This window comes from Petromyzon marinus, chromosome 22 (genome assembly GCF_048934315.1).
Source record: "Petromyzon marinus isolate PM22_M1 ecotype Great Lakes invasive population chromosome 22, UKy_Petmar_22M1.pri1.0, whole genome shotgun sequence".
In the NCBI taxonomy this organism is placed as follows: domain Eukaryota; kingdom Metazoa; phylum Chordata; class Hyperoartia; order Petromyzontiformes; family Petromyzontidae; genus Petromyzon; species Petromyzon marinus.
The window spans coordinates 21,719,499-21,744,571 of NC_133688.1; the positions used below are offsets into that span (position 1 = coordinate 21,719,499).

At 51.2% G+C, this 25,073-nt stretch overlaps 1 protein-coding gene across 1 annotated transcript; it reads left to right on the forward strand.

Annotated features, from left to right (window-relative positions):
- The first annotated feature begins 3,979 nt into the window (after nt 1-3,979).
- MRRF (mitochondrial ribosome recycling factor) lies at nt 3,980-19,541 on the forward strand. Its single transcript, XM_032958539.2, has 7 exons — nt 3,980-4,075; nt 10,799-11,014; nt 11,564-11,728; nt 15,091-15,209; nt 17,057-17,148; nt 17,676-17,835; nt 19,328-19,541. Exons 2-7 carry the CDS (start codon nt 10,846-10,848, stop codon nt 19,403-19,405), a joined length of 783 nt encoding a protein of 260 aa, XP_032814430.1. The 5' UTR covers nt 3,980-4,075; nt 10,799-10,845; the 3' UTR covers nt 19,406-19,541.
- Nucleotides 19,542-25,073: the final 5,532 nt, after the last annotated feature.

A 25,073-nucleotide genomic window follows, 5' to 3' on the forward strand; every position in this document is an offset into this window, starting at 1 on the left:
CAGGTCACAATAACACTCCCTCACCCAGTCGTCCACACACTTATTCACCCACCCACTCACCATACACTGCAGGTCACAATAACACTCCCTCACCCAGTCGTCCACACACTTATTCACCCACCCACCCACTCACCATACACTGCAGGTCACAATAACACTCCCTCACCCAGTCGTCCACACGCTTATTCACCCACCCACTCATCATACACTGCAGGTCACAATAACACTCCCTCATCCAGTCGTCCACACACTTATTCACCCACCCACCCACTCACCATACACTGCAGGTCACAATAACACTCCCTCACCCAGTCGTCCACACACTTATTCACCCACCCACCCACTCACCATACACTGCAGGTCACAATAACACTCCCTCACCCAGTCGTCCACACACTTATTCACCCACCCACCCACTCACCATTCACTGCAGGTCACAATAACACTCCCTCGCCCAGTCGTCCACACACTTATTCACCCACCCACCCACTCACCATACACTGTAGGTCACAATAACACTCCCTCACCCAGTCGTCCACGCACTTATTCACCCACCCACCCACTCACCATACACTGCAGGTCACAATAACACTCCCTCACCCAGTCGTCCATGCACTTATTCACCCACCCACTCACCATACACTGCAGGTCACAATAACACTCCCTCACCCAGTCGTCCATGCACTTATTCACCCACCCACTCACCATACACTGCAGGTCACAATAACACTCCCTCACCCAGTCGTCCATGCACTTATTCACCCACCCACCCACTCACCATATATTGCAGGTCATAATAATACTCCCTCACCCAGTCGTTCACGCACTTATTCACCCACCCACACCATACACTGCAGGTCACAATAACACTCCTTCACCCAGTCGTCCACACACTTATTCACCCACCCGCCCACTCACCATACACTGCAGGTCACAATAACACTCCCTCACCCAGTCGTCCACGCACTTATTCACCCACCCACTCACTCACCATACACTGCAGGTCACAATAACACTCCCTTACCCAGTCGTCCACACACTTATTCACCCACCCACTCACTTACCATACACTCCAGGTCACAATAACACTCCCTCACCCAGTCGTCCACACACTTATTCACCCACCCACTCACTCACCATACACTGCAGGTCACAATAACACTCCCTCACCCAGTCGTCCACACACTTATTCACCCACCCACTCACTCACCATACACTGCAGGTCACAATAACCCTCCCTCACCCAGTCGTCCACACGCTTATTCACCCACCCACCCACTCACCATACACTGCAGGTCACAATAACACTCCCTCACCCAGTCGTCCACACACTTATTCACCCACCCACTCACCATACACTGCAGGTCACAATAACACTCCCTCACCCAGTCGTCCACACACTTATTCACCCACCCACCCACTCACCATACACTGCAGGTCACAATAACACTCCCTCACCCAGTCGTCCACACGCTTATTCACCCACCCACCCACTCATCATACACTGCAGGTCACAATAACACTCCCTCATCCAGTCGTCCACACACTTATTCACCCACCCACCCACTCACCATACACTGCAGGTCACAATAACACTCCCTCACCCAGTCGTCCACACACTTATTCACCCACCCACCCACCATACACTGCAGGTCACAATAACACTCCCTCACCCAGTCGTCCACACACTTATTCACCCACCCACCCACTCACCATTCACTGCAGGTCACAATAACACTCCCTCACCCAGTCGTCCACACACTTATTCACCCACCCACCTACTCACCATACACTGCAGGTCACAATAACACTCCCTCACCCAGTCGTCCACACACTTATTCACCCACCCACTCACTCACCATACACTGCAGGTCACAATAACACTCTCTCACCCAGTCATCCACACACTTATTCACCCACCCACCCACTCACCATACACTGCAGGTCACAATAACACTCCCTCACCCAGTCGTCCACGCACTTATTCACCCACCCACTCACTCACCATACACTGCAGGTCACAATAACACTCCCTCACCCAGTCGTCCACACGCTTATTCACCCACCCACCCTCTCATCATACACTGCAGGTCACAATAACACTCCCTCACCCAGTCGTCCACACACTTATTCACCCACCCACCCACTCACCATACACTGCAGGTCACAATAACACTCCCTCACCCAGTCGTCCATGCACTTATTCACCCACCCACCCACTCACCATACACTGCAGGTGACAATAACACTCCCTCACCCAGTCGTCCACTCACTTTTTCACCCACCCACCCACTCACCATACACTGCAGGTCACAATAACACTCCCTCACCCAGTCGTCCACGCACTTATTCACCCACCCACCCACTCACCATTCACTGCAGATCACAATAACACTCCCTCACCCAGTCGTCCACACACTTATTCACCCACCCACCCACTCACCATACACTGCAGGTCACAATAACACTCCCTCACCCAGTCATCCACACACATATTCACCCACCCACTCACCATACACTGCAGGTCACAATAACACTCCCTCACCCAGTCGTCCACACACTTATTCACCCACCCACTCACTCACTATACACTGCAGGTCACAATAACACTCCCTCACCCAGTCGTCCACACACTTATTCACCCACCCACCCACTCACCATACACTGCAGGTCACAATAACACTCCCTCACCCAGTCATCCACACACTTATTCACCCACCCACTCACTCACCATACACTGCAGGTCACAATAACACTCCCTCACCCAGTCATCCACACGCTTATTCACCCACCCACTCACCATACACTGCAGGTCACAATAACACTCCCTCACCCACCCACTCACCATACACTGCAGGTCACAATAACACTCCCTCACCCAGGGTCTTACAAAAATAACCTTGCTTAATGAAAAAAAGAAATTAACTCGTATCGATTGCAACATTGATAATGCTTATTCTTAGTTTTTTTCGGTAAAGTCACGTTGAAGAGAAACAACAAAATAACAAAATATATATAAAACAATAAAAAATTCTCACGACGTTTCGACCATAACTCAAACGGTCATCATCAGGTGTGTCGGTTTGCATAAATTTATTTAGAAAACGGCATATTTATTTATTTATATAAAAATAACGTTTGCGTCACGCGCAACGATTGGCTGTTTGCCAGGACTAGTCTATCTATTTTTTGAAAAGAGGAGGGGGGAGACGAAATTTGTTTTTATGTATGCTGTCTGAAAGGCACTGTAAGCGTGAACAATCAATCAAGAACTGAAATGATTTATCAAATCTTTCCAATGATTGCTAAGATAGAATCCATCTTCTCTATCTTAGCAATCATTGGAAAGATTTGATAAATCATTTCAGTTCTTGATTGATTGTTCACGCTTACAGTGCCTTTCAGACAGCATACATAAAAACAAATTTCGTCTCCCCCCTCCTCTTTTCAAAAAATAGATGGACTAGTCCTGGCAAACAGCCAATCGTTGCGCGTGACGCAAACGTTATTTTTATATAAATAAATAAATATGCCGTTTTCAAAATAAATTTATGCAAACCGACACACCTGATGATGACCGTTTGAGTTATGGTCGAAACGTCGTGAGAATTTTGTATTGTTTTATATATATTTTGTTATTTTGTTGTTTCTCTTCAACGTGACTTTACCGAAAAAACTAAGAATATGAATTACTGCAGTCACGAAAGCTTTAAATCAAAATTGATAATGCTGTTTGTTTCTGGCCGCTTGACATGTTGGGCTATTGTGCCCTATATTCAGCAAATTTGTTTAAAACACATTATACACACGTATATATGTGTGTGTGTATAATGTGTGTGTGTCTAATAGCTGTCCGCACACTCGCCTTGTCGGCTCGCCCAGGTAGTGAGGAGCGGTCCGGGCGCAAACTGCAATGCCCGGCCGCCACGGCAACCGCGAGGCCGTGTGGAGTCTGACGTCATGACGCACAGTCGTAACGTCATGACGGACTGAGTCGTGACGTCACGACGCACGGGGAAATCACGTGGTGCGTCATGGCGGCCCCCTGAGTAACATTGAGACAGCGCGTTGACGGGTGAGGCACAACCACCTGAACATCCTCACTGTCACAATAATCACCACTGTCATCACTGTCACAATAATCACCGTCATGACCACCACCGCCATCACTGTCACAATAATCACCGTAATCGTCATGACCACCACCACCGTTATCACCATCATCGTCACCATCATCAACGTGAACATCAGCATCATTGTCACCAACATCAACTTCGTCAGCGTTTATTATTTTAATGCGCTTTTTTACCCAAGAGGGCCTCGCTGAGTGTAAAGGCTCAATTTGAGACGATTGTTTCCAAGTTTTTGCAGCAGGGTGCGACGTTGCTGCTGTATGTGATCCCAATTGAGTAATTTGCTGATGGTTTCTCAGCATTGGGATGTTTGGCCAAAAGCCGTTGCATTGTGTGTTGGCTCTTTTCGATTTAAAGCTTTCGTGACTGCAAGGATTCATCTTCTTTGGTTCTTTCGGTAAAGTCACGTAGAATGTGAATTAAATAATAAATTGATAAAATAAAATAACGCAATAATATTCTCACGACGTTTCGGCCACAACACAAGCGGCCTTCATCAGGTGAAGGGACGAGACTGTCTGGAGGACAGCGCTATCCTGAAGGCCGCTTGTGTTGTGGCCGAAACGTCGTGAGAATATTATTGTGTTATTTTATTTTATCAATTTATTATTTTATTCTCGTTCTACGTGACTTTACCGAAAGAACCAAAGAAGATGTTGGCTCTTTCTTTAGCAATGGGAGGAACCTGGAGTAAATCCGTGCAGAACAGGGGGATAATATATATAAAATCAACACATGCACTCATTCACGCTCAGAACAGGGGGAAAACATACAAACTCTACAGTCACCCAGCCCGGAATCCTAACCCAGGGCTTCTTGCTGGGAGGCACCTCGAGTGTCACCACTACGCCACCATCCTGCCGCACCCAAAACGTAAACAATAACATCGACAGAAGTGTAAACAACATCACCATCAGCATGACTCATAAAATGAAAATCATCGTTACATCCACATCACAATCAACAATTCAACATCCTCGTCAACTTCAACAACATCAAAATAAACATCACCACCATCATCAACGTGAACATCATCCCATGCCCCCGTGGGTATCTGAGTCCCCGGGTTCCCGCTTCCCACGTCTCGCAGTGAGCGCGGTTGAGTCCGCGGTGTCCGCTGGGATAGGGGATAGGGGGTGCGCGCTCTGGGGGGGCCCGTGTTGGGGTTAATTGGTTCACGATGGGGGTTAATGAGCCGCACGTGCGGACTCCCGCCCCTTCCCCCCGCCCCGAGCCCCTCCCGGCGCCTCGCGGTGTAAAGTTGCGGAAAATGACAATGATTGCAGCACAGGGGAGGGGAGATGGGGGGAGGTGGGGGGCAGAGTTACCGGGGTCTGGGCAGGGGACCCCCCACGACGCCTCCCCCACCGCCTCCCCCACCCACCCTGGGGCTCAGGAGCCCGTGGACTGCTTGTGTATACTGTCTGATAGATTTAGTACTGCATTGCAATTGTGTAATACATGTGTATACTTGCAGCGACACTATGCATTGCTTATGTATACGGTACTGTATTACACGATAGTACTTTATACTGTCAATGACACGGTAATACTTGTACAGTGAGGGAAAAAAAGTATTTGCTTCCCTGCTGATTTTGTACGTTTGCCCACTGACAAAGAAATGATCAGTCTATAATTGTAATGGTAGGTTTATTTGAACAGTGAGAGACAAAATAACAACAAAAAAATCCAGAAAAACGCATGTCAAAAATGTTATCAATTGATTTGCATTTTAATGAGGGAAATAAGTATTTGACTGCTCTGCAAAACATGACTTAGTACTTGGTGGCAAAACCCTTGTTGACAGTCACAGAGGTCAGACGTTTCTTGTAGTTGGCCACCAGGTTTGCACACATCTCAGGAGGGATTTTGTCCCACTCCTCTTTGCAGATCTTCTCCAAGTCATTAAGGTTTCGAGGCTGACGTTTGGTAACTCGAACCTTCAGCTCCCTCCACAGATTTTCTATGGGATTAAGGTCTGGAGACTGACTAGGCCACTCCAGGACCTTAATGTGCTTTTTCTTGAGCCACTCCTTTGTTGCCTTGGCCGTGTGTTTTGGGTCATTGTCATGCTGGAATACCCATCCACGACCCATTTTCAATGCCCTGGCTGAGGGAAGGAGGTTCTCACCCAAGATTTGACGGTACATGGCCCTGTCCATCGTCCCTTTGATGCGGTGAAGTTGTCCTGCCCCTTTAGCAGAAAAACACCCCCAAAGCATAATGTTTCCACCTTCATGTTTGACGGTGGGGATGGTGTTCTTGGGGTCATAGGCAGCATTCCTCCTCCTCCAAACACGGCGAGTTGAGTTGATGCCAAAGAGCTCCATTTTGGTCTCATCTGACCACAACACTTTCACCCAGTTGTCCTCTGAATCATTCAGATGTTCATTGGCAAACTTAAGACGGGCATGTATATGTGCTTTCTTGAGCAGGTGGACCTTGCGGACGCTGCAGGATTTCAGTCCTTCATGGCGTAGTGTGTTACCAATGGTTTTCTTGGTGACTATGGTCCCATCTGCCTTGAGATCATTGACAAGATCCTCCCGTGTAGTTCTGGGCTGATTCCTCACCGTTGTCATGATCATTGCAACTCCACGAGGTGAGATCTTGCATGGAGCCGCAGGCCGAGGGAGATTGACAGTTATTTTGTGTTTCTTCCATTTGCGAATAATAGCACCAACTGTTGTCACCTTCTCACCAAGCTGCTTGGCAATGGTCTTGTAGCCCATTCCAGCCTTGTGTAGGTCTACAATCTTGTCCCTGACATCCTTGGAGAGCTCTTTGGTCTTGGCCATGGTGGAGAGTTTGGAATCTGATTGATTGATTGCTTCTGTGGACAGGTGTCTTTTATACAGGTAACAAGCTGAGATTAGGAGCACTCGCTTTAAGAGTGTGCTCCTAATCTCAGCTCGTTACCTGTATAAAAGACACCTGGGAGCCAGAAATCTTTCTGATTGAGAGGGGGGTCAAATACTTATTTCCCTCATTAAAATGCAAATCAATTTATACAATTTTTGACATGCGTTTTTCTGGATTTTTGTTGTTGTTATTCTGTCTCTGACTGTTCAAATAAACCTACCATCAAAATTATAGACTGATCATTTCTTTGTCAGTGGGCAAACGTACAAAATCAGCAGGGGATCAAATACTTTTTTCCCTCACTGTATATACCGTCAGTGACAGTTATGATTCGGGCTGCTGAAATTGGTTATTCCACGATACCGGTAACTCCATTAAAAAAGGTTACGGTTTACCGCAAGTATAGAGACGTCTAGAGCAATGAACATGCCGTGTCAAGCTGTTAAACTGATCAATGAAAGGAGCTACCATGGAGTGGAGTGGTCGCACACTGGACTTGCGATCCACGGGGTAGTTGTTTCGATTTCATCTCCCGGGGCGGGATTTGAAGTTTTTTCAACTTTAACTGAGAAACACGGGCGACCAGCGCATTCATTTCTCGCATTCCACTGGAATCTGTTACTGGTTTCTGATTTTCGTAACCGGTAACCTATTCTGAAAACGTTTACCGTAGCCCTAGTACTGGCTATGGGAGGCTCTCAAGCATAGAGCGTTGCGCACAAAGGGGAATTGTCGAATTTACGTCTGACTTTTGGAACATGACACAGGAATTTGAGGCACGTTTAAAGCTGCCATGGTTGGCCTATGTAGTCGGTAAATTTAGAGAAGGTTGCAGGCAAGGTATTTGTAAATGTCCAAAAGATAAACTAAGACAAATGACAACACCTTCAGCAATTCTCATTCTGGTAAACTTGAATTTCCAAACAGAAAAAAAATCATTGAGGCATTTTATGCAGCCTGTCTCAGGGTGAGAGTAGTGAGGGGGTGATGGGTGAGGTGTCTGAGAGAGAAGGGAGGAGTGGAGGGGGAGTGGGTGTGGAATCTTGAGAGGAGTGATGATGGGGTAAGTAGTCTGAAGAGGGAGTGGCGAAGGGATGAGTGGATGAGGAATCTGAGAGAGGAGCAAGTGTTGAGTGAGGAATCTGTAAGAAGGGTAAGTTGGTGAGTAGTCTGTAAAAGGCAAATGGTGAGTGGTTGTTGCGTCCATTTGAGGATCTGGTGGTGAGTGAACTTGTCCTCTCACCGCCACTGCTCCTGGCTGCACCATTGCCACAAGTGGCCGAATAATCAGACGCTTGGTTCATTCTGTGGCTCTTTAAGAATTAAGATAATTTGTGCTCAAACGCAACCCGCTATTTCTGCGTAGTTACACCATTTGTCCCATTACCCCGAGGCCAAGACTGAGTTCGGGTAGAGCGCCGCCACACAACCCCATGAACCGACGATGCCCGAGAACCCCAGAAGGAACCCGGTTGGCATGAGGCGTGGACGATGGTGCGGTGTTGTTTATTAAACAACACGAGCATCGAAGTTATGATAGACAATGAGTGAACGCGTTCTTTTAATTTATTGAGCAAGGGTATTGTTGTAAGAGCTTTGGAAAAGAGGTGACAATGGGAGGGAATTCAAAAGTGGATCACTGCGTGGGAAAAACAGAAATCAAAGTGTTGTGACCTACAGTGTTGTGAATGGTTGGGTGAGTGGGGGAGTGTGTGAGTAGTTAAGTGAGTAGGTGGGTGGGTGAGTTTTTCTGTGACCTGCAATGTGATGGTTTAATGCAGTCCTGATGAGATGAAACCGTCGGGAATCTATTTGTTTAACCAGTGAGAATTTGGTGGAGTCAGCGAGTGAAGTTAACGGAACAGTAACCATGTTTGTAGCTCTATAAGAGTAGAAAGGAGGCGACTACCAGTGAGCGAGTGACTGCAGTGATGAATCAGTGAGTGTTGGGCCATCAATCAATGACTGCTGCTTCATTCTGTGGGGTTGGACCTGATGCTGCTCTACAGATATGACCACAACCCATGCAGGAATCGTGTGACCCCCACGGGCTCCCTAAATCACTCTCACCGCAGCGAGTTCCAAGCGAACCGCACTGCACTGCTCCGCGTTGGCATGTGCTCCTCCGTGTGCTCCTCCGTGTGTTCCTCCACGTGCCGCCACACTTCATCCCCAACTGCCGCGGGTCGATGACAGTGGCCCCCCCACCCCGAGCTGGGGGAGGTGCCCCCCCGCCCTCTCTCAGCCCGTGATTACCGTCCTGTAAGTCCTGTGCAGGTGAAATCTTGAGCCCATTATGCCCATGTTTCCATTAGCTGCGTGCGTGTGTGCGTGTACGATTTTGTTCGCAGCAAATAACTGGTTTCATCAGCTGTGCTTCCGAAAAAAATATTTTTGAGTTTTAAAATGAATTGCAGACCCAGCGGGTGGCTCTGCTCCCCCATGCCCCCCATTACGGGTGCACGATACCTGGTTGGGACAATTGCCTGTGCGGTGTGTGTGCGCGCATGTGTGTTTCTGCATGTGTGCCTGCCAGTCATCACAGTCAATCAACCCATAATGCCTGAGTCTGTCCTGTGACCTTCTGCGAGCAGTGATAGTCTTCCACACTTCACACGATGGCCTTAAAGTACACCTAGCATGGCACAAGCACGGTAGTGACGTCACTACCACTTAGTGGCGAATAGCGGCTGTTGTGCATGTGTTTGTCTTTGTGTGCGCAGGTGTGGGTACATGTGTGTGTTCATTTATGTGAGTGCATATATGTACTTTCCCCAACAGTCTGTTGGCTGCTATAAAAGAAGGAAAGGCTTTAACCTTTCTAGAAATATTACAGGAGGTGTTAAGATGTTCAAACATGAAATGGACACCTAATACAAGGCATCAAATCTGCATTAACCACACATTCTTGTGGTAAAAATACGCAAACAAATATGCTTTGATAATGTATGTTTTGTCCTTGAAACTGAATTTCCTACACCAGCCTCCTTTACGGCTTTGTTTCACCGGTGCTATAGACCAATGAACGGCAAAATGTGAAAAGAGCACAATGACGATGCAAACGCAAAAGCATGAATAGCTCGGGTTAAACAGTTTTATCTTTGGGACCCCTTTTTGAGCATGTGCATGTGTGCTTGCGCGTGTGTGCTTGCGCGTGTCACGACTGCGCGTGTCACGGGTGGCGAAGTGAGGCTGCGTGTCGTTATGCACAAGGGGTGGCGGCAGGCCGCCCCCCAATGTGGAAGCGATTGAGCGAGTCACCCAGCCATCAGACTCAACCGCACTTAGCCGCGCCAACCTGAACTGCACCACACTGGGCGGATGTGGAGTGCTGGGCAGGCCAAAAGCCCCAATACGCCAAGTGGCCAGTAACAATCTGCACTGTCAAAATTGCAATAGATAAGATTTATGAACATGTTTCTTTAATTGAGCGAGGTTATTAATGTAAGAGCTTGGTGAACAGACTATGACGATGGGAGGAGGGAATTCCCCAGTGCAGCAGTGCGAGGGAAGGAGCAGATAGAGGCGACCTGCGGTGTGATGAGTGTGTGAGTGTGTTGTTGTAGTGTGGTGATATTTGAACATAGTGTGGATGAGATGCCACAGTCTGGTTGACCAGGTCCTCAAAATTGGTGGAGAAATCAACGAGTGAAGTTCACGAGAACAGTAATCATTATGGTAGCAATAGAGGAGCTAGTGTAGGTGGGTGGGTGAATGAGTAGTTGGGTGGGTTGGTGGGTGAGTGAGTGGTTGGGTAGGTGGGTGAGCGAAAACGTGATAACGTTGGTGATGTGTGTGTACAGGCAGGAGAAATTGCTGTCTTTAGCATCGGTGGAGTTGAGCGATCTGCATGGCGACCACGATGCGTCACGTGACACGTCTGGTCCGGCTCATCACAGCAAGTAGGAGTGGGGCCTGGCGGCCTGCGCTCGAGCCTGCCTCGCCTAAGTGGCCTCCAGGGGCCATGTGCGGTTTTCCCGGGGTTGCAGAGCGATGGATGTCCACCAAGAAGAGCAAAGGTGGGGGTGATGGTGATGGCATGGAAGGGGGTGGAGAGGGGACGACTTGAGTTTGTGTGATACCATCGTGTGGTTTGTGTGTGCCTCCAGCAAAAAGTTACATCGGGTGGCAGTGGTGGAGTGAGGGGGAGTTGGTGAATGAGCGTGTCAGTGTGTGTGGGTGAGTGGGGAGCGGTAGTGTAGTGGCTCTCATGCGATGCTATGAATCTTGCAACCCGAGTTAGATTTCCGCTCATGGCCAAGACCAATAACGATTATATAAATCGGTCCTGTGCCTCCCCTAGATCGACTCGGCCTCAAATGAGTACCTGGTGCAGTGTGTCAACATTGGCAATGAGACAAAGTTGGCCAGGCGTGGTGCTGGCCACACCACCCCCTCGTGTACCTTTTTCGGCCTTCATAGGCGCTACTTGCTAATCGCACTTGCCCCAACAGTCTGTTCATGCTATATTGAGGATCTTTTGGTGAGTGTGCGGTGAGCGAGTGAATGAGTGAGCGTATGCGTGTTGGTGAATGATTGAGTGAGCGAGCGTGTGTGTGCGCCCCTAGCAAAGGCTAAGTCGGGTGGTGGAGGTGGAGCGGCGAGGGTGAGCGTGCCGCCCGAGCTGGTGGACGACGTGATCAACCTTGAAGGCGTGCGCGGGGAGATGGACGCCGCCCTCGCCTCTCTCCGTGAAGACCTCCTCAAGGGCGTGTCGTTGCGCACCGCCCCAGGTGCCACACTCACCCTCCCACTCGCCTGCTCACTCATAACTAACTCACCCATCCGCCCGCTCAGTCATAACTCACCCAACCATCCTGCGTATCTCCGTGTCTGCTTGATCATGTCTTTGTGTCTGCCTGTCTCCGTGTCTGCCTGTCTCCGTGTCTCCGTGTCTGGCTTTAATTGGGAGGTAAATTAGACGCACATGTGCACAGTGCCCGTGTCTGCGCTGCCCGCGCCGCGCCACTTGGCACGCGTTTGCGTCGTTAATTAATGCTTAATTGCTGCGGTTATGCGGAGGGACATGGCTACGTGCGTATGTGTTTGGACGTGCGAGCGTGTGCGTGTGTCCGCTGTGAGTGTTCGTGTGCCCGCTGTGTCTGTGTGCGTTGTCTGTGTTCACCAACAGCTGCCTGTCAAAGGCTATACGGAGAATCTTCGTCTATGTTGCATGTCGTATTGTACTGTGCGTGTGCTGCGAGCATGGGAGCCTTGCATAGTGTGCTGCGCATGTGTATTGGCGTGTCGCATGCGTGTGCAGCGTGTCTGCCTCGTGCGTGCGTGGCATCACCGCGGCCGCTGTGCTCCCCGTTGGCGCTGCGCTGCCGCTGCACTGCCGCGCGGTGTCTGTTACCTCCCTCTGGCTTTCCTGTCGCGCGCTGAAATCTTAACCTCATTTCCTCACGAGGAAATTCATCACTTCCACACCCCCCCCCCACCCCCCCGAGGGTGGAGGTGGTGGTGGTGGCCTCTCTGCCTGGGTGTGCGGTGCGTGCGCACGTGTGTGTGTGTGTGGAATGGTGGCTCAGTGGTTGTCGCACTGCGCTACAAATCCAGTGAGCTGAGTTTGGCGTCGGTGGAGAGCGATGTTGGAACCAGTCCTAGTTTGAAGTCGTTTTTAAATGAGTACCTGGCGCGGTGTGTAAACATTATCATTGGGGAGACAAAGGTGTGGTCCTGGCCACCCAACCCCCTCATAGGTGCACCGTGCTGGCCTTCAGAGGTGCTTGCTAATAAAAGTTACCTCAACATTGTGTGCAGCTACTGCAGGGGATCTTGATATGACCAATTTGTTTTTGTGAGTATGTGTGAGTGTGTGTGAGTATGTGCGACAGTGCAGCGGTTAATGCGCTGTGCTACGAATCCGACGACCCAGGTTCGGTTCCCGCTCACAGTCAACACCAGTGACGATAATTTGAACCGGTCCTGGGCCTCCCCTAGGTCGACTCAGCCTCAAATTAGTAGGTGCAGTGTGTAAACATTGTCACTCGGTAGACAAAGGCGGTCGGGCATGGTGCTTGCCACCCACCCCCTCGTGCTGTCGGCCTTCATCGGTGCTCACTAACAGCACTTGCCTCAAAAGTCTACTCAAGGCTATATGGGGGAATTTTGTCTTTGCGATTTTGTGTGAGTGTGTTTAAGCATGTAAGTGTGTGTGAGTGAGCGTGCGTGTGTGTGTGAGTGTACGTGCGTGCGTGTGAGTGTTTGCTTGCGTGTGTGTGTGAGTGTGCCGAATCAAGGGCGGTAATCACAGCCCGGCACGCGAACGGATCGCTACACAGCCGCCCGGCGCTCTCACTCCTCATCCTCCTCCTCCTCGCATGCAGCGCGTTCCCCCTCATCACTCCACTTTATAGAAACCAAAAGTCCCCGCCCCCCTTGTGTGACACGGTAATTGTAGTGGAGGCCGTCGCTTTGTCTCCACAGCTCGGTTTTGCCGTCTGAGCCCAAGGCATTTCCACCGACTCAAGCTTCGAACGATCCTCTCTCCCTCCCTCTCTCCCGCGCTGACCCTTCCACCTCCCGCTCGCGTACGCAAGCTCGCGCCCGGACGAGCGTGCGTACGCTTGCTTTCGCTGGTGGGAGCATGCGTACCTGCTCGCGTACACGATGATTATCAGAATTAATCATTTTTACTTTTGGTATTGGCGCCATCATCGTTCTTGTAGCGCCAAGCTCTCATCGCGACTGAAGGCGCTGCCGTGTTCCAGACACAGCCACAATCGATTCGCAGCAGGGGCCGGTGGTGTTGGCATGCGAGATCCCGGTTGGGTTGTGTGTACACATGGGGATGGCGTGCGCACACGAGGTGCAATCGTCAGTGCCCAGGCCACCACCGCTGAGGCCTCGGTTCGAATCCGGGTTTCAGCTGCCAGTTTGTTGATGCAATTGATGCATACTCTCACAGAGACCCATAGACTTGCACAGTGATCCGTATATTTACATAGGGGTCTGCAGAATCACAGAGAGACCCAGAGACTCACACCAACTGAGTCATGATTAAACTGGGTAGTAAAGTACAGTTGCGAGTTGATGGTCTCAGCCCGGTCGCCAATGATTGCACAAAAAAACCCATCATGTGAAATTTGTTTGCCTTAAATTGGCTGAATTCCATCTTTTATTGTTTACATACCAGGTTGAGTGCCATTGCTGTCATTGGCAGGGCAGGAGAGAATTGTTGCCCTGTACTTAGAGGTTTCTCTGTGACATCCACATTAGCAGGCCGTTCCTTAACACAGGGCGGTTGCACTGCTCGGCATGCGATGCGAATGTGAGCAAAGCTCACGGTAGTCGTGCCCCGTATCACCTGATGCTCACCTGCGGTGGCGTGGTTTGTGTACAAAAATAGTACAGCCACAACTCAGCACAGTCCCCACCCAGCAAGGTCCCCACCTAGCAGGGTCCCCACACAGCAGGGTCCCCACCCAGCAGAGTCCCCACCCAGCAAGGTCCCCACCCAGCAGGGTCCCCACCCAGCAGAGTCCCCACCCAGCAAGGTCCCCACTTAGCAGGGTTCCCACACAGCAGGGTCGCCATCCCAGCACAGGCTGAAATGGGGGTATGGGGGGGGGATATGGGGGGGGGGATATGGGGGTGGGGGTGGGCGGCAGTGTCTGGCCGCTGCTGCGGCCGCGGCGTTGACGCGGAGCACCTGGGCTGGTGTGGAGTGCAGCGTTTATTTGTGTGAGCGGCCCCGGGGGCTCGTGGTGAGTGGTGGTGGTGGTGAGGGGTGATGGTATGTGTGTGGTGAGCAATGGCACACGGTAGTGAGTGAGGGTGATGGGTGATGGTGTGAGATGGGAGATGGTGTATGATGATGTGTGTTTGGGTGATGGTGAGCGATGATGGTGGTGATGATATGTGAGTGATAGTTAGGACTTAATTGCAGCTGGGTCTGTCTGGGCCAGTGACCCAGATAATAGTTCTGCATCCAGCACACCACATCCACTATATCTCCCCTCGCTATAACCGTGACTACTACTAGTCACGTGCCACCCACTCCAGTCTACCAGCCACCCTGAAAATATTCAGTGCGAAACTAAGCTCTGCGTGTAGTGGTGAGAGATCGTGAGTGATCCTGTGTCCTCACCAGGCGCGCTGGACCACGTTGCCGTGGTGACCACAGAGGGCAGAGTTCCGCTCAAGCAAATCGGTCATGTGACTGTGCGCTCACCCAGCCTGCTCGTGGTCAACATGGCTGCCTGTCCACAGGTGTGTACATGAAGTGTATGTACTCGTGGGGTATGCGTGTACTCGGGTGTGCGTGTACTCGGGGTGCGTTTGTGTGTGTGTTTACATGTGCATAACTGTGATGTTTACATATGTGGTGTGTACATGGGGAGTGTAATTGTATACATGTGGCGTTTGTTTTTGCCAATGGTGTGTGACAGGGTTAGTGGGGTGTGTGATCTGACCCTGTGTGTGGGGTGTGTGATCTGACCCTGTGTGTGGTGTGTGTACCTGGGAGGTGTGTAGCTTGGGAGGTGTTTACACGTGTGTTGCATTCACTTGTGTGGTGTGTAAATGTGTGTGTGTATAAATTGGATGTGTACTTGGGGTGTGCGCATGGGATGTGTACACTTGCATCATCATCACTCACGGTCTGTGTGAGTGAGGCATCGTCACTCACTGCCACGTGCCAGTCCTGTATAAAGTCCCCATTGCTGCGACGTGGGCTGCGGGGGGGGGGGGCTGTGTCTAGACACGGTGAGCAGGTATCCCCTTGGGGAGGGGGCACTCTCCGTGAACCCCTTCCTCACCCCCTCTCTGCCCCACCCCCACCACGCTTCCGCACTCTTGAGATGCCCGGTAATTTTCTACCAATTTGTGTGCTGTAACGCAGCGTGCGTGCGTGTGTGGTGCGTGTGTGTGCTCACGTGTGTGCTCGCGCGTGTGTGTGCAAGTGTGTGTGCGTGCATGTGTATTTTTCAGTGTGATTGTGTGTTCCCACGTTTAAGTGCGCGTATGCACGTGCATGTGCGTATACATGCATAGCAGTGAGTGGTGGCGCAGTGCTTAGCGCACTGCGCTTCAACCCGGCGACCCGAGTTTGATTCCCGCTCACGACCAACATCACTGACAAATATCTCAACCGGTTATGGGCCTCCCCTAGGTCGACTCAGCCTCCAATGAGCACATGGTGCGATGTGTAAACATAATCACTGGAGAGACGAATGCGGCCAGGTGTGTTGCTGGCCACATCAACACCTCGTGCACCGTGCCGGCCTTAATAGATGCTGTTCGCTCACAGCACTTGCCTCAAGAGTCTTCGTGCACGGCTTGAAGAAGTTTTAGTGAAACGGTGTCGAGCGTCGGTGTTGACTTCCGTCGTGAGACGTCTCGAGCCACCATCTGTGGGGCACAGCAGGAGCCTTATTGGTCAGCGTTTGATGAATACACAGGTCACGTACAAGTATTGTCTGTGTGAACGTGACAGTCGTGTCAGGTGGTGGAGGATTCATGGTAGTAATTGTCACATAAAACTACGATCCCAGGACCGAATCCAAACACAAATATGGATTGTAAACGGGTGATCTTTGTCTTTGTGTGTGAGCGCGTTCATGTTTGTGCGCGAGTACACGTATTCGAGTGTGTGTCCTTGTGTGTGTTATGAGTAATCATGCGAATGTGCGTGCGTGTCTAGTGAGCGCACAAGTGTGCGCGTGTGTTTGTGTTGTGAGTAATGGTGTAAGTGTGCGAGCGGGTGTGTAAGCGTGCGAGCGGGTGTGTATTTGTGTTGGGGCTGTGTATGCGTGTCGCGTGACTGTGCTCGCGCGTGTTTGTTGGAGTTAGCCTTGGAGTCGTGGGGGCCGTGTGCCGATGATGGATGTAGTGGCTGGTGGGTGGCGGGCCGGGGGGGCGGGCAGTGGGAGTCAGTGACTCCCAAAGCAATTTAGGGGAGTCATGGGTTAAGGGGAGCAAGGGGATGAATGGAGAGGTACCCAACCTTGTGAGTGAAAGCCAGAGCAGTGTTGTGATCGCACTTTGATCTTCACCCAACTGAGGATCCTGTGCTGCCCCTGTGCTGCTGCCCGTGTGTTGCTGCCCCGATGTTGCAGGCAACGGAAGCCGCTGTGCAGGCGATTCGCACAAGTGGCATGAACCTTAACCCGGAAGTGGATGGAGACATTATCCGTGTGCCAGTGCCCAAGTGAGTGTCCATGCTGGGATGGGTTGAATGAGTGAGTGAATGGGTGGTTGAGTGAGTTAAGGGGTGAGTGTCTGTGTTTTGGGGGGTGAGCGTGTGTTGGGGGGTGTGTGTTTTAGGGGTAAGTGAGTGTGTGTTAGGCTGTTGGTGTGTTGGACTGAGTGTGTGAGTATGCAAAGTGGTTAGTGCACTCCGCTATGAACTTGGCTAGTCTGATTCACGCTCGCGGCCAACATTGGTGGACAATATCTGAACTGGTCCTTGGCTTTCATCTTAAATAAGTATCTGGTGCGGTGTTTAAACTTCAGCATTGGGGAGACAGGTGGCTGGGGGTGGTGCTGACCAGCCACCCCCTCATGTGCCTTGCCAGCCTTTAAAAGTTGCTCGGTAACGGCATTTGCCCCAACAGCCTGTTAGAGGCTGTACAGGGGGTGTGAATGCATCAGGGCTATTCTGTGTCCGTGGCGATCGTGTGGAGCAAGTGCACGAGCGGTGCTCCCCGGTAACCTGCGGCCTCCTGTGCCTCCCAGGGTGACGCGCGAGCATCGTGAGAACCTGGGGCGTGTGGCCAAGCAGCTGGGCACGCGCTGCAAGGATGCACTGCGGTCCGTGCGGAACGCGGCGGTGACTCGCGCGCGTCGATCACGTGATTCTGTCTCCGACGACGTCATCCGGCTCGTCGAGAAGCAGGTGGGGTCGGTGGGGCCGGTGGGGCCGGTGGGGCTGGTGGGGCTGGTGGGCTCTAGGGAGTTTCATGCAGTGGATTTTAGGATGTTTGGGGGAACATTTAAAATGATTGCATTGTGTTGTAGTTTCACACGTCTTCGTGCCAACACAAGTGATGTCACCTGTGACGCCACTTTTAGCGGAAAAAGTGCGGATGTGACACCACGTGAGTGACGTCACTTCCGGTACATCTTATTTTTGGCTCAACCCAGACAAATGTCTTTTCGGATCGTCTGCAATTTCCTGTCTAGATCTTGAATTTCCGAAATTTCATATTTTTCATTATCTAAAAATCGGGCCTAGATAGGAAATTTCGTACTCTCCGTGTGCCCCTAGTTCCATCTCTCCCAATGTGCCAACATCTCCCCATGCATCCCCAATGTACCACCCGTGGCCCTACACATGCCCTCCCATGCCTCTGTTCCCCGCGCGTCCCTTTGCGCCCCCTCCGACCCCCTTCGTCCCCCCGTACCCCCTCATGCCTCCAGCCCCAGCGTGCGTGTGAAACAGTTCTCCCTCTCCGGGTCTGTAAACCATCTGCCTTGGCTGCCCCCCCCGCCCGCCCCCACCCCCGTGCCACGGAGCGACGGCCGCTCTGCCCGTAATTGTAAACCCGAGGAAGGAAATGTTTAAGTTTGAAAAACAATAGCGGCGTTTTGGGCCTCTCGGGCGAGCGAGTGAGCGGGGGTGTGAGAGGGAACGGGGGGCGGGGCGCCCTGTTTGGGTTTTGAACGCACGCACATGCTGCCCCCGCCTCGCACGGACCCCGGGCCTCGCGCCGTGGGCAGCGCCGGGGAAAGGGCAGAGGCAGTGGAAGGGGCAGTGGGTGGAGAAGGGGACAATGGCATCGATTGGCTCGCTGCAGGTGTGGCCCAACATGGGTAAGTGCCTTGGTTCAGCGACATCATCGTTGTCATCACCATCACGACTAGCATCATAATCACCATTATTGTCATCACCAAAAAGGCAAAGGTCCCCTGTATAGCCGACACAGGTTGTTCGGGCAAGTGCTGTTTGTGAGCCCCTATGAAGGCTGGCACGACTTATAGTAGGTGGCCAGAACCATACCCAGCCGCCTTTGTCTCCCAAGTGGCAATGTTTAAACATTGCATCAAGTACTCCTTTGAGACTGAATCGACCTTGTGGAGGCCCAGGACTGGTTCAAATAACCGTCCCTGTTATTGGCCGTAAGCGGGATTCAAACTCAGGTTGTTAGGTTCATAGCACAGTGCGCTAACCACTGGACCACCACTCATCACCATTATCACTAGCATTGTCCTCAACCTCAACATCGCTACCATCTTCACTACCACCATCATCGCCACCACCTTCACTGTCATAACCACCATCATTGTCTTCGCTGTCATTATCACAATTGTCACATTGGGTTTGTGGATTTTATGGCATCCAGCCCTAGCCCTAACCTCATGCCCCATTTGATCCCCACCACCCCCAGATTCAGCAGATGGCGGACGAGACGAGCGACGAGGTGGATCGGCTTATCGTCGCAAAAACCAAGGAGTTGCTGGGCTGAGCCACGTGGGGAGGGGCCCCTCATGCCTACTACGGAGTGGAACGGGGGAGGGCAGGGGCCCTCCAGCCTGAATCTACATGGCAAGACCTCTTACGTCGGGGCCCCCTATAGCCTGGGCTCCCATGGCAGGGCCAGGGACCCCACAAACTAATTTTTCCTATGGACTTGCTCCAGGTGTGCCCCCCACTGCCCGTGTGCCAAGATTGTATTTGCCAGGACTCTACTAGTGTGTGTGCGTGTGTATGAGTGTGTGCACGTGTGCGTGCGTGTGTGTCTGCCCCCTGGGCCGTGTAACCGGAGTGCCGTGTGTGGTGACGGCTCGGAACGGAATCTTGCCGTCACCGCGCGTGGCGCTCGGCACGTGCCATGCGGAGACGGAGCCGTGTTTGGATTAATCAGGGCGGAATGCGGTGCGGGGAGACGTTCGCTCACCTGGTGAGCGCATGAGCCCCGTGCCTCCACATGGGGCCGTGGCTCCACCATACTCACCCTGCGCATGTGTGAGGAGCGGCGGTGCAGCGTCTAGCGCACCACGCTACGAATTCAGCGATTTGTATTTGATCGCTGCGCATGGCCAACGTCAGTGGTGGATATCTGAACCGGGCCTCTCCTAAGTAGACTTAAATGAGTATCCAGTGCAGGGCATAGACATCAGCACTGAGGAAATAAATGCGGCCAGGGGTGGTGTTGATCATACCACCCCCTCGTGCGCCGTGCCAGTCTTCATAGGTCCTTGTTAATAGCACTTGCCCTAAACAGTATGGTCGGGCTATAGGGGAGATCTTTGCAATTGTATAGTTGTGGGTGTATGCCCACACTGTGTACACGTCTAGCACAAACACATACACACGTGTACACCACACAATGCAGGAGGGAGCTCGTGTGTGTGTATGAGTGTGTGCGTGCGTGCTCAGCGTGGAGGTCCCGGAGTGGGCACCATTTCTATTTTTACTCGGATTTCCCGTATCCCCCCCCAGCCTTGACGTGACGTCACCCAAGGTTAATTAGCGGCGCTAATTGCTCTAAATGTGGACTCGAGATATAAATACCGCGAGCATGTGAACCCTGCGTCCGGCTCAATGTGTCATGTGGGTTGATTCAGATGTGTTCACCTGGTGTGTGTGGGCCACTTGGACTGGTTCAGGTGTGTTCACCTGGTGTGTGTGTGGGTCACGTGGACTGATTCAGGGGTGTTCACCTGGTGTGTGTGTGTGGGTCACGTGGGCTGGGTCAGCTGGAGCCACTCGGCTCTACGTGGAGCGAGACGCAGCTCCCCGCGCCGCGTCTCTCACAATAAACGCGCGGCGAGCGGAGCCGCGATCTCGCTCCCCGCTGCGCTTATTGCTACAGCGCAGCGACGCGTGGCGGCGGGGGAGGGGGTCCAGGGGGCGGGGGAGCGGGTGCCCCCTCCTCCCCCCTCGTCCCACCCGGGCTGAGTGGAGTCAGAGCGCCAGAGACCCCTATCCTGTCCCCGCCCTCGCCGAGATGCCGGTTCGAATCTCCACTGTGGAGGCCGAGGGTCCTGTGATGGGTCTGTGGGTGGTGAGGGTTTCTGAGTGGTCACGCGCTTGAGATTGACGTGTTGACGGTGACATAACATTAAATATGACGAATTGTGAGGTGTAGTGAGAGTGTCTGGGTGGTGAGGGACTCTTGGTGATGAGTGCTGAGTTGTGAGGGTGGCATGAGGAGGTGAGGGTTCCAGGTGGGGGGGAGAGTTATCGGTGGTGAGGTCCCATGTAGTGAGGGTTCTTGGTGCTGAGGGTGAGAATTTCCATGGACCCCACAGCTGCGCTAGGTGAACCGGCGCACACGCGGTTGTGATTAAACACGGGGCTCAGTTAATGAGGCTCCAGGTGAGGGTGGAGGGGGGCGGGCTCACCTGTCAATCAGCGCCGGGGGCAACGCGAGACACTGAGATAATTTAACTGCAGAACATGCGGCAATACCTCACTAACACGCCGCCATAGTAATACACACTTAACACCATAGCAACACTTACACATCCGCGAACAGCAATACAACACTAAAATACGCAACACTCCGCGTTAACACACTACCATACAGCACGCGTGCGCACACCACTACAAGCAACGACACGAACACATCGGCAACACCAACCACATGAACACCACACTAGGGAGAGTGACGCCCTGGGCCTGCGAGAGTGAAACTCTCGGGCTGGGAGAGGGAGCGCAACTTTCCGATCTCACGAAGTGGAGCGTGGCCGTTGCCATGGCGACTGGCTGTGATTGACAGCTACGATGGCGACCCGAGTTAATTGAGCTCTGATTGGAGCTGAACCCAGCACGGGGCGAAGATGCGAGAAGCAGCACGTGGCTTGCACCATCACATCGTCACACCATCAACACCATCACAACCATCACATCGTCACACCATCAACACCATCACTCGCGCCTGAGGCCGTGAGATGGTGGGGCGTATCACGTGACTCGCTCCGCTAATTAAGGAGTCGCGCAGCTGCAGTCATTAACCCCCCCACCCCGCGCCCCCCACTCCCCTGGCGCGTGACCCCATGACTCCGAGCCCCGAGTTTGTTTAACTTCGCGCCTCACCTGGGAGTGGGAGTTTTAGCTTGTGCCGGTGTGCGTGTGTGTCGGTGTGGAGGGAGCGGTAGTGTAGCGGTTAGCGCGATGCACCACGAACCGAGTTCCATTCACGGTCAACACCACAGACGATTATTTGAACCTCTTCCTTGGACTCTTCTAGGTCGACTCCGCCTCAAATGAGTACCTGATGCGGTGCGTGTAAACCTCGCTACATGGTAGACAAAGGTGGCCGAGCGTGGTGCTGTCCACCCATCCCCTTGTGTGCCGTACCGGCCTTCATAGGCGCTCGCTAACGGCACTTGCCCCAAACGTCTGTTAAGGCTACACGGGCGACCTTTGTCACTGGCGCTGTTTTGTGCCGTCTCGTCAGCCACACAAAGCCGAGAAAGTGATCGGCCTCTGATCTCTGAGCTTAGGGCTTGTGGGGGGCGATGGGAGGTCATAGAGGGGCTGACAGCCCGGGGTGAGAAAGCATACAATTTGCAAACACACAAAGGCGAATAACCCCCGTATAGCTTGAAGCAGACTATTGAGGAAGTGCTGTTAGCGAGCACCTATGAAGGCCGGCACGGAACACGATGCGAAAGCCAACACCACACCCGACAGCCTTTGTCTCTCCAGTTCCGATGTTTACACACCGCACCATGTACTCATGTAAGGTCTGAGTCCGCATAGGGGAGCCCTAGGACCGGTTAAAATATTTACAGCTATTATTGGTCGTTAGCGTGTATTGAACTCGGGTCGTCGAGTTCGGAGCGCAGCGCGCCCGCTACCCACTGCGCCACCGCCTCTCCATCCTCGGCTTGCTGCGGTTGGTACCGTGGCCCCATAGTGCCCCCTGCCGAGTCTCAGCTTCAGTCGCCACGGCGGTCCCACGCCGATTACCTCCTATAATCACCTAGAAATGTCTGTCCGTCCCGCGCATGACGTCACTCAACGCGAGGCCCACCCCCACACGTGACGTCACTCCACATAGTTCATAGTTCATTTATTTGGTATAGCCCTGTGAGCCATTCGGCTCTTGAATCGGGTGCAACCGCAACAAACAAAAAACATGAACAAGAAAACATCTTAAAGTGATTTTGTGACTGTGCAAACAGAAAATACAGGAAAAAAATATCAAAATATTCCTGAAATAGCACCGTACACCAACGCTGTGTGCAAAAATCCCAGTGGCATGGGAGTCAAATAACAACAACAACCACAAGACAACTAAGATTAAGGCCATCAGTCTAACTCCGTACTACAATAAACAAAAACATGGCCAAAACAAAAAAAACTTTTCGAAATCACCAAAATAAAAGCCATAAATCCAATGTAACAGTAATCATAGGGACTGTGACCGAATTTTTTACAATAAACTACATAAATAAATTATAACACCAAAATCTAGAGCGATATTTTAGGCCACTGAATAGCAGTGGCAGCTAGGGTTGTACAACTCCTCTAGAGCAGTTTTGAGTGAAGATCTCATAGTGATTCAAGTTGCAATTTATTGGCAATAGCATTCCAGACCCTGGGGGCATCAATAGCAAAGGCCCTTCCTCCAGTTTTTGTACGGCAATAGGGAATGTGAAGCTGGTAAATGAGCGAAGACCTGAGGTCAAATTTGTTCTTTGGAACAGAGAGGAGATCCAGTAGGTAGTCTGCGGAATTTTTTAAAAGTACATCGTGGATAAATAAGATCTGGTGCACAAGCCGTCGAACATTAAGAGATGTTAAGTTTGACCCAATGTAGAGATCACATTGGTGAGTCCTATATGGGCAGTTCAATGCAAATCTTAAGGCCGAGTGATAGATGGAATCAAGCTTCTTCAGTACAGCACTTGGGGCTGATTTATACACGATGTCACAGTAGTCAAGTAGAGGCAGTATGGTAGCTTTTATCAATTCCAAACGGAACATTGGGGGGAAGCAGTGCTTGTGTCGATACAGAAAACCAATTTTTATTTTTGTCTTTTTACCAATATAATCAATGTGATCTTTAAAACTAAGTTTTGAATCCAGGATGACCCCAAGATACTTATAGATCTTGACTTGCTCTATTTGATAATTATTCAAGGAATGTAATTGGGGAAAAATAACTTCCTGCTTTAGTCCCGGAGAGAAGCATAGCACCTTGGTTTTGGAGGTATTCAGGACTAGTTTAAGAGAAACTAGCTGATGTTGTAGTTTGTTGAAATCACCCTGGAGCTTAGCAATCACGTCATCCGGAGAGCGGCCAGCAGTAATCAGTATAGTGTCATCTGCAAAAAGATTTACCCTGGAATGATCCAGTTCAGTGCCCAAGTCATTGACATAAAGAGAGAACAAGAGGGGGCCGAGGATGGAACCCTGTGGAACCCCTTTTGTTATCTTAACACTGTTTGACCTCCAACCATCTGTGAATACAGTTTGGGTGCGAGAAAAGAGGTAATTTTTTAACCATTGTACTGTGTTCTCGGAAAAACCGAGGCAACTTAGTTTACTAAGCAGGGTGTTGTGGTCAACTGTATCAAACGCTTTGGACAGGTCAAGAAAAAGACAGGCACAGTACTGCTTATTATCAAGGCTATTGTAAATTTGATTCAAAGAGTCTAATGCAGCAGATGTGGTGCTGTATTTTTTCCGGAACCCAGATTGTTTTAGATGTAGTAGATTGTTGGTGGACAGAAAACTGCTAATTTGGTAGTTCAATAATTTTTCACAAATTTTCATCAATGGGGACAAAATTGAGATAGGTCGGTAGTTATTGGGATCATCTTTAGGGCCCCCTTTGTGAAGTGGACGGACATAGGAATGTTTCCATTCTAGAGGAACTGATGCTTCTTTGATGGACCGGTTGAAAATTTGGGCTATAGGTTTGTATATTAGGTGACCAACAGTTAGTAGAGCAAAGACGGGAAAACTCTCTGCTCCGGTAGAGGAGGACCCTTTGAGGTAGGACAGTTGTTTCAGAACATTACTTTCGTGGATTTGGTTGGAAACTAAATTCGTTTAATGTTTGGACAGGGGTGTAGGAATTTGCAGGAGCAGGGGTGACTCCCAATACATTATCAAAAAGATTACCAGCTTCAGAAAAATGAAGGTTAAAATTGTCAACTATTTTTTTGGGATCT

Excerpts from the sequence above, each read along its gene's own strand:
- MRRF (XM_032958539.2), top strand. The coding sequence starts at position 10,846 with ATGGCGACCACGATGCGTCACGTGACACGTCTGGTCCGGCTCATCACA. Across the intron at positions 11,015-11,563 it reads GTCCACCAAGAAGAGCAAAG|CAAAGGCTAAGTCGGGTGGT; the intron begins GTGGGGGTGATG and ends GTGCGCCCCTAG. Across the intron at positions 15,210-17,056 it reads ACATGGCTGCCTGTCCACAG|GCAACGGAAGCCGCTGTGCA; the intron begins GTGTGTACATGA and ends CCGATGTTGCAG.